General features: G+C 36.5%; 1 protein-coding gene across 1 annotated transcript in view; it reads right to left on the minus strand.

Annotated features, from left to right (window-relative positions):
• Window positions 1–14,321, minus strand: part of AKAP6 (A-kinase anchoring protein 6) — a gene marked incomplete at its 5' end in the record, with an annotated part of 248,277 nt that overhangs the window by 206,548 nt on the left and 27,408 nt on the right. Inside the window, 2 exons of the mRNA XM_083352382.1 lie at window positions 1,892–3,697; window positions 7,932–8,198. Coding sequence (XP_083208508.1) covers window positions 1,892–3,697; window positions 7,932–8,198 — 2,073 coding nt within the window. The remainder of the gene's footprint in view (window positions 1–1,891; window positions 3,698–7,931; window positions 8,199–14,321) is intronic.

The raw sequence follows: 14,321 nt of genomic DNA on the forward strand, positions 1-14,321 counted from the left end.
ACCTTTTGTTTAATTCAGTTGACTTTACTTTTCGAGTCACAGTTTGCTGAGGTCATTTTTCTTGTGAACATTTTTAATATATATTTTGCATATGATCTTTTTACTCATATACCAGTTTTTGTGCACACTTTACTAATGCATACATATTTGAAGGTCATGTACACATCTTTTTTACTGTTGAGTTGCACACTCCAACTTAGGGAAGGACAATTTTGGAATACACATGAGTTCAGGTTCAAAAAAATCCAAAACTTTCTCAGCCATTTTTAATGTTCTGAACTTTCCTTTTCAAAACTGGTCCATGTATATGGTTATCAAGCAAGGGCCATTATTGGGGTAAGCAAGTATGTGTAATGGGCAGAAGGAATAATCTTGAAGAAGAGGTGAAAGAGCTCCAACTAAAATAATGGTCAGATAAAATAAATCTGAGTCCAAAAAAATATATAATTTGAGAAAGTATCTGAGACATGACTTTTCAAATTGTCAGAAAGATTTTTAAAAAATGCTCATTGGGCAGAGTCATATTCAGATTCTGTACCTGTAACCTTATAATAAAAGTAGTGTCAGCATTTATATCTTTGATTTCTTAATCTGGTCCACTTTGAAGGGCTGACAGTATACTCACACCAGAAACTTTCCTGAAATGTCCTTAGGTATAAAGAACTCGGTGTGGTGTACTAGGGGATAACAGATTGCAGTACCACTGGGGACACCGGCAATGAAAACTCACCAATTTTACCTCACAGGGTTGCTATTATGGAGAAAAAATAGAGAATAGAATGCTATGTTTGCTATCTTGAGTTCCTGAATAAAAGTTTGGAAATAAACCTAACAGATAAATAAATCAAGTCATTGTTGATATATTACAATGATGTCATTGGGGACCCTACACAGTGTAGTGATTTGCTCTCTGTTTGCTCTAAGCAGGAAGTATGCATTATACATCCATCCATACATATCCATTGCTATTTTGACTGAGTTTCTGCATTAGAATAAAAGGGATATGTGTTATTTTTTAAATAGACAATCAGCAGCCTAGTGTTTCTCAGCAGCTGCATAGATCCTTGCCAGTAGGCCCACATTCATGGAAACAACATTTTGCCATGTTTCAATTTAGTCTTGTGTTTGGTTTTTACCCATGCTATTATGGATGTTCAAAGTTGTAATCTGGTTTCATGTGGAAATAAACTGACCTAATTTGCATTTCGTACGCTAAAGTGCATAACAATATAAGCTACCAGTATTGTTCCTATTCTGTATTTCTTCAAATTCTGCAGCGCAGTTTCATCTTTAAAAATTTACCCCAATGCATATAACATATAATGCATATAAAAAGACATATAGATTAAATACGATTTTTTCATATGGATTCCATTCCCCCCAGAAAGCCCCCTCTTGAACATCGATACAGAAGAAGTGATTGAATGGACTTCTGACTGAACACACAGAAACTTAATACAAAAAATATCATTTATCTCTCATACCTTATAGACCTTGCCTTCCTGCTCAACTCATGAACATTAGGACAGTACCAAACTTTTAAAAGAGATATTTTGCAAAGCAAAACAGAACAGAAATCCTCCTCAAAACATTAAAGCCAAAGAGTATATCAAAGGTTTTGACACACTGGTTTCAAAGTCTTTCCCCAACTGTGTGTTTATGTGTGTATAACTAGATAACACTTCTGGGTCCACCAGCAAAATGAAGCAGTTATGCACACATATGGGAAAGCCTTCAAAACAGTGATGTCGAATCTTTTGCATGATGTGGCTGCTTTAACATTTCAAGCAGTACTTTGCTTGCATCAGTGTATTTTGCAAATTTCCTCTTTATGCTGCCATATATTGATAAGAAGAGAAAGGTCTGTCCACATCATCTGTTTCCTACTTACCTCCATTTTTTTCCATACAATTTCATTATTCTCTTGATGTTGTATATCTTCCATCAGTTGCTGTATTAAAGCTGATTTCTTTGTGAAAGTCATTTCATTTTTATCAGAAACCTGACATATTGATGGCTTTTGTGGCATATCTTCTAGATACCTTTTCATGCTAGATGAGAATGTGCAAAGTTCTTCGTCAGAAAGGATATCACTAAGAGGGCCCGATTCAATGCTGTCTCCTACTGAGGATATGATATCACTTGAAGAACTTGGTGAAATTCTACCTAATCTTTTGTGCTTCTTTTTGACCTGATAGTTTGGGTAAAGCTCTGAGTCTGAATTCATTTCAGATAGTTCCCAGTCATCAATATTTTGAATAGTTTCTCCTGGAGATTTCTGTGGAAGCAATTTTGTCAAATTTTCTAATTTCAAAGCTAATACTTCTGTCTGTTTGAGATGGGATGGGAGAGCTAAGTATTCATCAGAACCATACCAGGCATTACCTATTTTACCATCTGTGCTGGCATTATTTGGTGAAGATGAGTGGGTCTTTTCACTCTTGTTTCTTTGAAGAAGAGGGAAGGGAGATATAACAGGATCTGATCCAGCTGAAAAGCTACTGACGTGACTATTAGTGGGTGAACCAGATGGTTCTCCTTCACTGGCAGACTGACCATTCCGTTCTTCTTCCTTATAAGGCTCAGAAGAGGTTGATGTCATATCACTTTCTGTCCCTTCTATGGATTGCATGCTGCCAGAAGAGATTCCATTTTGTAAAGCCAGAACTCCTCTTTTGTTCACCTGATTGGTTGGTGCAGTATTTGATACCATTTCAGAAATCCTGCAGGATGCCACCTCCTCAGGAATGTCGTGTGACTTCTTGCACCTCAGCTTCTGCCTTTTAGCACTGTCACTTGACTTACCTAAAGCCATAGACTTTTCTTTGAAATGATTTTGAATTGCAAACTTGAGCTCACTTATGTTGTGTAAACAATCACACGATTGACTTATAGCAGAAGGGGAATTATTGTATGCTGTTTGTAGTGCTAGGCAAAGCTTAGATCGGTCTGGTGGCTCTAGCAGTGAAGGTGTGCTCTTACTGATCTCTGTCTTAATCAAAGAGAACTGATTTTTTATATCATCAACTACAATATCTGTTTTAAATATGTCTTCTTTGAGAAACAAACCCCTCTTGGGCAAGGTGGGCTGTGTGGGTGAATCCTCATTGTAGTCACAACCATCTTGTATTGATCTCTTGGGAGTTGAGTTTTCACTGTGAGGGTGATGATCGGCTTTTGCACCACTGGCGGGCACTGGATTTGGCTCCTGTTTTATTGTTTCCAAGACCTTCTTGTGGCCAAATGAGACAGCCGAATCCTCAGAAGCTACTTTACAAAAGGGTAAGTGCTCAAAAAGATGAGTGAGTGAAAGTTCAGCAGATATAGTTGATGGTTCTTTGCAACTTTGGCCTTCCCCCTGCAGCTGATCTATTGACAAGGGTAAGTGGATTTCCTTTGTATTAATACTTTCAATGCATTTGGAAGCACCTGAATCTGTTGCTACATCCAGTAATCCCACATTTCTAGTAAGTTCTGGAAAGGCTTTGTCCATTTCACTACAGCTCCAAGACTCAAAAGATGTTATTTTAGTTGGACCGGAAGTCATGTCCCCAAGAGCACCAAGCAAATCTTCACTCGGGCTGTAGTCAGACAGTTCAAAGGCAGTAATTCCACAGTCTAGGGATAAATAATTTTGAGAGCATTTGATAGTTAGCTGTCCTGAGTCATCCACTTCTGTTAAAGAATCAAGACGGTCCTGTAACAAAATCAAAAGAGAAAAAACAGTTGTGCTTATGATTTTTAAAATCTATAATGCTAAACCTTGCAAATTCAGAAACAGGAACAGTGGGAGGGGGGCTTTCACCTTGATCTTCAGAACATTACTGATCATAAAATTATCACATTGTTTTATAGATTTCACTGAAAATGGGTAACATTAATTCAGTAAATGAAGAATGCAATAATGGAAGAGATTGTCCAATTGTTGGCTAGCTTTAAACAATTGATGTAGAAGTGATGTGCTATGCCTGGGTAACACTGAATGGAATGCGAATGGCAAAAAGTTCATGAACCAGTGTTTAATAGAGCCATATGCATTAAAGTCTGTACCTGATGGCATTTTATTATATTATTCTTATTTATTACTATCATGCAAGGAATACAAAATAATAATTAATTTGTTCAGAACTCAATATGTAACATGGGTTGGTTGTATATCCTTACAACTTCAGATAGTCAGGACATTATTTCTACTTTTTTGCATATATTGAATATTACAATGCTTTGATTTATTTCATAGTCTTTAAAAATCTCACTTTGTATTATTCAGTTGCCACTTAATTAAGCAAAAAGATAAGCTTCTATTTTCTGTTTTTTATCCTTTCTTTAGGCCAGGAACATGAGCTTAAAACTGGAAGAATTCTTGAATAAGCCTTTAATTTCTAAATGGATATTTTTTTAAAAAAATGTCTAATACACGTGGAAAGAATGTTTTAACTTTAATACTCTTTTGTCAGCAGTTTAAATTTTTAAAGACTGTAATCAAAGCAATGCAAATATTCTAAAATTTCTATAAAATTGCATAAAAATAGATTTGGAATTATAATAGATCACAAGCCACTATTTCTGTTAGTTTACATTGTTATGCAATTGCCATAATAGATTTGTATAATTTTTAGGATAGTTCCTAATTCATGTTCAAATCAAAGGCATACTAGGACATTATGATTATTAAACAAATATGTTGATATTTTTTAAGTTTTAGCAGTATAAAATACATTAGGAAAGAAATATAGAAGGTTGGAGAGAAATATTTTATTCCCTACATTTTCACATCAAAATTCCCCTGGTTAAAATATGTTTCTGGAGTAATATTGGAGACAAATATTGTACTCTATTTCCAACTTGTTCTTGTTTTTCTTTTGTGATAATGCAAACCTAACGAGCATCAAGGTTGACAGTGAAATAGTTGTTCTCCTGATATGTGCCATGACTTGGATCCTGTAACACTTTCCTGACCCTGCTTGTAACCCTGTGAATTGAGCAAGGAACAGGCTCCCCTTATTTTAGTACTTATCCCCTGCAACAGATCTATGAAATCTTTTCTGAAATTTGACACACGGCACTCATTTATTTACCACAGTGAATTGGAATTTCAGTCAAAATTAGACCTAAAGAAATGGTGGGTCAGAGGCAGATACCAACAGGAACTGCAGGTGGGAAAAGAATGGATTCAGTTTCAGAATCAACCACTCGCTTCTAATCAGTTTCTAAAAAAAAACTATGAAGCGATTTATATTTTTATATTATTTAAATTGTAGTTGGCCAGAAGAAAAAGAACCAAACCAACAGTACTGACACATTCTTTGTAAATTAACCACATGTATAACTTAAGTCAAGCGAGAATTGTGAAGCCAAAATTTAGGTTTGTGCAGATCTTCTGTGCTGACAATTTATATTCAACAACAGGTTCTCAATTGCTGTGAGTAAATTAAGTATCTGGTAACACACATAGAAATGAGTGTTTGCCTGAAAATTGGATTAAAATTCAGATTAAATTCAGTACCCTGTTTAGGAATCTAAACCCTGTTAAATTACAAGATCCTTCTGTTCCATATTATGAAAAAGTCTAAATCTCTGGCCTGGGTCCGGGTTATTTGAGGGAACACCTGCTGCCGGCATCAAACGCCCTTCGCCCAGTGCGCTCCCACAGGGAGGGTCTGCTCAGGGTTCCGCCGGTGAGAGATTGCCGGCGGGTGACACCCAGGGATAGGGCCTTCTCGGTGGGAGCGCCTGCCCTCTGGAACCAGCTGCCGGTGGAGCTGAGGACTGCCCCCGACCTCCGATCATTCCGCTGGGGCCTGAAGACCTGGCTCTTCGAGCTTTCGGGCCCAGGCTGAGGAGAAAATTTTTAATTGGGGTTTTTAAGAGTATAGGGTCAATTTAATATTTTTTAATTTGGTTTTTAATTTTTGTATGTTGGATTTTTTAATTCCCTGTAAACCACCCTGAGTCCTCAGGGAAAGGGCGGTATATAAATGTAATAAAATAAATAAAATAAATAAATCTTGCTACAGGCTTATGCAGCATTAGATGGTTCTACCCATATTTATCTTTTCAATTAATTGACAGAAGGTAAGATGAAGGTGACCCATTATGAAGCCATCATGAAGCACTGGGATTAAGTTCCACTGTCATCTTACAGTCCCTATAGAATATTGGTCTGTCAGAGCCAGAACAGGGAAAAGTGAAAGACATTATATTTAGTGAATTAATTTCCAAGCATTTCTACAACAGGGCTCAATATTTTAAGAAACTGTTACCCTGTCATGCATAGGTCTTTGATGGCTTAGAAGGCAATGTCCATTTAAATACACGATTCAGTGTTTGTAATTTGTAGTGATCCATTAGATAAACATTGTCCACTCAAGGAACTAAAAACTCATCAGTTCATATATAATTCCAAGAATTAAGAACATAAGAAGTTACGATATTTTAGGCTAAGGTCCACTTTAATTCTGTATTGTTTCTCACAATGGCCAACCAAATGAAATTGGGTGCTTAGAAGCAGAAAAAGGAGATACCTATCTTCTGCAGTTGTTCCCTTGCATATGCCTGCTAACCTAGAGCTAACCTAGAGCAAGTATCAAGTCTTCACATCAAATAGCCTTAGATAAATCTGATCTTTGTACACATATTCAAGTTAGCAGCTATCCTCACACCAAGGGGCAATTAATTCTGCAAGCTGATTATGCTTTATGTGAAGATGTGCTACCTTTTATCTGCATTAAATCTTCATCCAATCAGCATTTGGACCATTTCACCCCAGTGCTTCCAGAGAGAGAGAACATTATCGTTTCTTATTTTATACACCTCAATATATGATCCTCTTGAACTGATTTTTTTTTCAAGTTAAAGAGACCTAAACATTACAGTCTTTTCTCATAGAGAAGAAGTTTGAGTTTCCAGATTATTTTGGTTACCCTCATTTGCAGTTTTTTAAGGTCTATTATACCCCTTTACAAGCCATCAAGCCCTTATTTTGAAAACATACTTACATAAGATGGCCTAAGAAGAAAAGGAGTTTGTGTGTGTGTGTGTGTGTGTGTGTCTGTGTTTGTTTGTGTGTCTGTCTGATTCTGTGTCTATGTCTGTGTGAGTCTTCAAAAGAGCACTGTGCCCTGGGTATGCAGGAGCTGATGTGTATATGCTGACAAAAATAATAAAAAGTATTTTAAATTAAAGGACCAGATTTATAGAAGTCTTATGTAACAATGCGATTCCAGCTGTCTTTACACTGATGTTATGGTTTTTCAGCTGTTCATAGGAATAGCTCAAAATTTGTTTTTTGGTGGAAAAAAAGTTTATGGAACCAGTGAAATAGGGCAAAATCTAAATACTCCAAAATAATGTCTATCCATAGGACTGGAATGCAAGAATGTATGTGAAAGATATTCCACTTTTGAATAAATTACAACTTAAATGAGATTTATGACAGAGGTTGTTCAAGTTTCAAGAAAATCTTGCCTGTAATGAATGTGTGCATATTTGTGTAATCATGGGGAAAATATTACTTGTGAGTTAATACATTCCCTTAACAGTATTGTTAATGTGAACCTGTAAGCTTCCATTAAGGGAATCATTATGATTGATATATCTACCTCTGTGTTAATCGTAGGGAATAAGCAATGCACTTAGCTATCTTTAGAGCTTAAGGTTACAATAGCTTTTTGCTTTTAGCTCTACAGTTATCTCTGAAACAGCCACATCAAATAAAATACATTTCATTTCACCTGGATCAGTCACTCTGAAGGAAGGACTATATGTAGTGTTAAGTTTTTGCTTTACTAAAATGGACTGGTACTGGAGTTAGCTTAAGTAGCCTAAACCCAGAAGATTCTGCTGCAAACTGCTATACCAGTACTTGCTTTAATAGGGGCCTCAGTAGGCAAACAATTCTAGGACTTAGAATCCAGAAAGAAATTTCTTATATTTATTGGCCATACCTCTTTTGTTTCTTCTGTAAAAGCTTGCAAAATATCAGTTTGCCTGGTGTAATTTCCATTGGCATCTTGCAGTCCCTGAAGAATTCTCTCTCTTAGAACCAGGACAGAAACTCGAAGCTGATGCCAAAGAAACTGTACCGTGTGGATATCAACAATTACATTGACTGAGTAAGATAGAAGTTTTAGGGAAAATTCAGTCTCTAGAAGAGCATGGATTTGTTCAACATGATCAGAGATATCTTCACATATGTCCTGTGACAACAGAGAAAAGAAAATATTACCCACAACTATTTCAAATTCATTCATTTATTCATAACTATATATGCTTACACACACAAGTGAAAAAGCCTATTGAAGTCAATATAAAAGCTATATAAAAAGGTATAAAGATGGTGCACACAAGCACACAAACACACCGGTAGTGACTTAATATGCATGCACACACTGGTAGTAACTTAATATGCACATTAGATCAAAAGCTCATTTTTGATGTTTTATGAACTTCAGGAAAATTGTTATCTTTTGCACTAATGGTAGATTGTACTGGACAGAATAACTGGCATCTTGATAAATCAATATCCGAACTCTAAGCAAATTATGTTTTAAATGCTGTGACCTGTCCTAAAAACCTGGAAATATTATACCATCTCTTTTAAAATGTGTATATAGGTAGTTATGTTAATGAGAACTGATTGATTCTAATAGCAGCGAAAGATGCTTTAAGCATTGTAAATATAATTATAATCCTTTAGTAAATAATACTGTTTTTTTTCAAAAATTGGTATTCTTTCTTAGAAAAAACAGCACATTGTATATAAGAAAGCTTACATGATTCTGATATAAACTTATTTTGATTACTTCCAATTTTATGACATCCAGTGCTAAAGGTTGGCTGCTGAGACTGAGCTCTATAACAAGCAAAACAGCTAACAATAATATCAAGACAGGATAATTACAGTAACTAGAATGATAATATGGAGGAATATGCACTGTCAAGATATCTAAATAGTTCATCAACAATGACAGAATGTAGTGTTTTTAGATTATATGTTAAGAACTAATTATATTTCTGTTCAGTGACCTTCTGGCTCTGATCCTCCATCGAAAAATTAAATGCCTTCTAAATCTTCCCTCTAGGTAAGTCCTGCACCTAATACAAGCCATATTTGCATCATGTGTCATGTGTAAAAATTTACAAAGCATCACTGTTCTGTTTTTTTTTATATTTGTGAACATCTTGATTTTCTTAACTGAGGGCTTTGTACATTAATTTGTCTCAGCCAAACAAGAGCAGTGTTACTTAGATCATTTATGTGTATGCTACCAAATTTAATATTTCAATAAAAAATAAAAAGGATGTTAGTTTCTTTGAAACAATAAGGACATGTTTATTCATATTAATAAATATCGTGTTTGCATATGTATTGAATATATCAATTATTTAGGTATTTGTATCAAATTATTTTAGACCAATTTCTCAAGTGATTACACTGAATATGAATAAGATATAGAAGTCATTTCTCTGGCATCGATAGATATAGAGTCATTAAACCTTTTTTCTTTGGTGTAGATAACAATGATAACATGAGTATAATTCCCATATTTATATTTTGCATGAAAATGTGTATGTCTGGAAATGTGTTTTTATGGAAAAAAATTAAGAATTCAGCACACTGTTTTGTAAATTTGAATCAAGTTTTTCAATTGCAGTGATAGATTTGAAACAAAAATGCTATCCTCAGTTCAAATGGGGCTGTTGTTTCATTTGACCAACTCTTGGACATCTTCACTTACTGCACATTCTCTTCTTGGAAACTTTTGGAATATTTGCATATAATATCTTTGGTTCCTTGGACTCTTTTGGATTAAATGTAATAAGCATATTATTTCTAGAAAACGTGTTTTCATTCTTCTTCTCGGCTAATTTGACCTATGGGAGATTTTTTGAATATCTGTATATACATTAATACCTTTAGCTAAGTAGACTCTTTTGGGTGAAACATTTACTATATCTCCTAATTTGACCTATGGGATATTCCAGACCACACAACTGATTAAAAATTATTTTATAGAAAATCAAAATTGCCTTTGATGCTTGGAAGAACAGACCACAGATTTTCAATGGTTTAACTTCTATTTAAGTGGGTTTTCCAGATGAAAGTCACGGGGAAGAGCAATAAAGCCTTTGACTGTAGATGGTATATTGTAGGGCACAGTACATGATATATCTCTGATAATATAAGTCATCTACTGATTTAGGTTGAGATACTATCAGTATGTAAATGGTATTCAGTGGTACCCTATCTGTCTGGGCTAAATTGCTGATTCTATGGAGGTCTTGAATCAGTATTTAGAAGTTATTAGGGACTAGATGGAGGAGGAGTTCTAGAAGATAAACATCTTGGCTGTCCTGAAATATGTTTTCCAATTAGAGGTGATATTCCTCTCCTTTGTCTCTATATACAGGTTGTACCAATGTCAGGCCTACAGACTATTATAAAAATTACATTTATAAATTATATTATAAAAATTACATTCAGTTGGTTGCTGTTTTCTTTATTTGATTATTTATTTATTTTTCAGATTGATACAGTTACCCATCACACAAAACAAGTGACTCTGGGTGGAGTACAACCAAGTTAAAAAAACAACAGTACACAAATGACAATTATTAAAAACACATTCAAAATTATAAAAATGAAGCTAAAAAGATTAATAATGGGTAAAGGGATATCAATAACAATGGAGCCACCTCAACAAACACTTCCTTACTCATTTGATACATGACTTTTGAACATTCCTAACTCCAATAATATATTACTTGAGAAAAATTAATAAGATATATTGTCTTGATTTTTGATATAACCTGGATTTATATGAGCAGCAGGAATCTGCTTACTATCTGCAGATCCCCAGAAAGATGGTCCAGGATCACAGAGGGCATCCAAATATCCAAATATTTTCAAGGTGTTAGTGATGACTTACAAAGCTCTTCATGGCATGGGTCCGGATTGCCTACGGCAACACCTGCGGCCGGCGTCAACTTCCCTCCGTCCAGTGCGCTCCCACAGAGAGGGCCTCCTCAGGGAGCCGCCGATCAAAGAATGCCGATTGGTGACCCCCAGGGGGAGAGCGTTCTCTGTGGGCGCGCCAGACCTTTGGAACCGCTTACCGGTTGAGCTCCGGATGGCCCCCGCCCTTCGCTCCTTCCAGCGCGATCTCAAAACTTTCTTTTTCGAACAAGCTGGCCTGGTCTGACGGGATGGGGTTGGGTTTTTATAAATAGTTTTAATTTTAATATGTATTAATTTTATGGGCATAATGTTTAATGGCTTTTTAATTTTTCTATTCTATTTTTATTGTGTATTGCCCTGTTCACCGCCCTGAGTCCTTCGGGAGAAGGGCGGTATACAAATTAAATTATTAAATTAAATTAAATTAAATGCTCACGTTCGTCTCTCGAACGCGTTCCTTCTTCAGTTGCTGATTTCCTTTCTTCAAACCTGTTTCAGTTGTTCTTTTTATAAGGTAATGTAGCTTACATAATCCCAGCTGTAGAAAAGGGAGGTTTGCTGTTTGAATAGATTCATACATGGCACTACCACTTAGTTTATTTAGTGTTGGTTTGGGTTGTTTTAGTTCATGCATCATACTAAGTCGTAAAGTATAATATAAAGAAAAAAATGTTGGTTGGCTTCCAACCCACTGCAGGTGAAGAACATCAGAGTAGATAAGGATGGCACAGATCATGTCAGCATGCCAGACAAAGCAGGAATGGAAACTTAGCAAGTAAACAACAATGGAAGGATTATCAGATACTATTGGGCAATTAGGAAGATATATTATGCAAAATCTCGAGCAGTGATAAGGGAGACGATGGCTTCAGTTCAAACGTTTATTTAACTCAGCCCGGACAGGGTGAAACGGTACAACGAGCCTTTATATAGGCAACTGTCAAACAAATCAACACATCAGGGATGGGTGTTTTCCCGCCGAGGGGGCCGTGCCCAATGATCAGCTGGCAGCTTTTGACATTCCCTTAGTGATAGCGCATGCGCCGCTGAGCCGGGGAACCCCGTCAGCTGGCTGGCGCTTCAGCTGGGAACCCGGGTAATGGTAGTCGGTGTTTTGACAGCTAGCAGCTGTCAGTTGGCTGGTGGATCTGTGCTTGCGCGACTTTGACAGCTCGCGGCTGCTGCCGTTTTGACAGCTCGCGGCTGCTACTACGTATGTGCGGCTGTTGACAGCTGTCAGTGTCAACGGAGGGGTGCGCATGCGAGTTGGGGCTGACGGCCTTCTGACAGCTGTCAGTGCGGCCACGTGGAGCGGCCTTTGGCAGCTGTCATTCCAGCGAGGAATACACTACATATTAGGCAAGACAGACAACTCTTACTGCCATTGTGTATTAAGTCTTCAAGAAAATTAGAATTAGGTTTTCATGTAAATAACAAGTAAATCCTCATGTGGTATACAGAGCACAAAACTAGGTTTATGCAAAGAAAACTGAGCAAACTATATATATATTACTAATTTTGACCACTGATTACCTTTTAATTTTTTAAATAAAAACATGTGGTTTAAGAAATCTAGCCATCAATCGTTAGCAGAAATTCTGTCCCCATGTTGTTATCTTTTGTTCAAAATCCAGCAATCAGATAGAAATCCCAGGACTGAAAAATACTTCCTTTGCTAAAAAAATTATGCCCACTTTATACCAGTTGCCTGAGTAAACAAAATTGTTTTTTTTAAAAAAAAACCATAATTCATCAAGCACATATTTACAAAACTATGGATTTAATTTTGAGCTGTAGTTTATACAGAACCACTTAGAGCTATGGAATTTCTCAACACATTAAAGCCTGTCTCCTCTATTGTACCAACTATCCACTTAACCCAGTCTAGGTAACAGCTGAACCAATAATTTACAGCTGCTACTATCTATCAGAAAAACCCTGTGCCAACTTCAAAAAAAGTATATAAAGACTGTTCCAACAAACACGTGAACACTGACAAACTCTATTTACTTGGAAGTTACTCCAAGTGAATTCAACAGTCTTATTTTCAGGAATGAAAATATGGATTCATAATATCTAGTCAGGTCTATTTGTTTTTAATCACACATTTTTTAAAAAACATAAGTACTAATGGAGGGTTGGGTTTTTGGGTTTTTGTTTTAATTATTACAACAATGCAGCCATATACAGCATACAAAATCTAATAGAAAATAACAAGTTCCAGGACTTCGTAATTACAGTATAAGAGTGTCGCAAGTAAATGTATGGCTTTATGTTCCTAATCTTTAAATCTTCTGCAAAAAATAGAGACTTACACATTTCATAAGACATGCTTACGTGCAAAACATATTTTTAAGCATGTCTGCCTTAATTAATTTTATTTAACATTATAATTGTTTGCAATAGTGGCAAATATCTGTAGCTCGGGTTTAGGATGAGGGTGAAGGTTCATTCTCCCACCTTGGGGGTTGGTTTCCAAACGTTTCATTACCAGGCTAGGTAACATCTTCAACAGAGTTTGGGGGATGTCAGTGTCAGTGTTCATCTGTTTATAAGGGCTTCATGTGGTCAATAGGTCTTGTGATGGGTCAGATGTGGGTGTGTCAAGTGAGGGTCTTGTGATGGGTCTTGTGATGGGGAGGTTACATCAGAGAGGAGGGTCATTGGAAGGTGAATTGCTGGTTGGGAAGGGCTTGCCTGGGTTGGTTGAGGGTCAGTGCTAACTCTTGTTAGCTGTGTGGATTTGGTTTTGATTTGGATTCTGAGGAGTTCATAGGCTAGTTGTAGGTCAATATGTTTGTTGATGGAATTGCTTGTGGAGTGCCAGGCTTTGATGAACTCACGAGGGTGGTGGATGGTAGTGTAGCTGGTGATTTTTGTGTTGCTCCAATCAAACTGGTGCTGTTTGGTATTAGTGTGGGTAGACATTAAGGATTTGGGATTGTGGTATTTGAGTACCAGCCAGTGTTCTTGGATCCTGGTTTTTAATTGACATGATGTTTGTCCCATGTAGAATTGGTTGCAGTTGTTACAATTTTAGACTTTTTGTTCCCTTTTTGGCTTATCAATTGCCCTTTTGCGCAGTATGTAGATGTTGTTTATGTCTATGTGTCTACTGATGGCCCATTTGTCAGAGTGCCAGGCTTCCAGAAATTCTCTAGCATTTTTGGAGTAGTTTGATCTAGGATGGTCGCAGATTCAGCTATGGTTAAATCTGCCCATATATTGTAAAATTAAAGAGTTTTCATGTGTACTGACTTGGTCTTCCTGGATGTATTCTGTTATTCTTCTGCCTATTTGTCCAATGCAATGGCAATTGCAGTCTACAACACTGTATGTTGTAGATGAGTCCTGATTTTTC

Source organism: Vipera ursinii (assembly GCF_947247035.1).
Source record: "Vipera ursinii genome assembly, chromosome: 1".
Lineage (NCBI taxonomy): Eukaryota > Metazoa > Chordata > Lepidosauria > Squamata > Viperidae > Vipera > Vipera ursinii.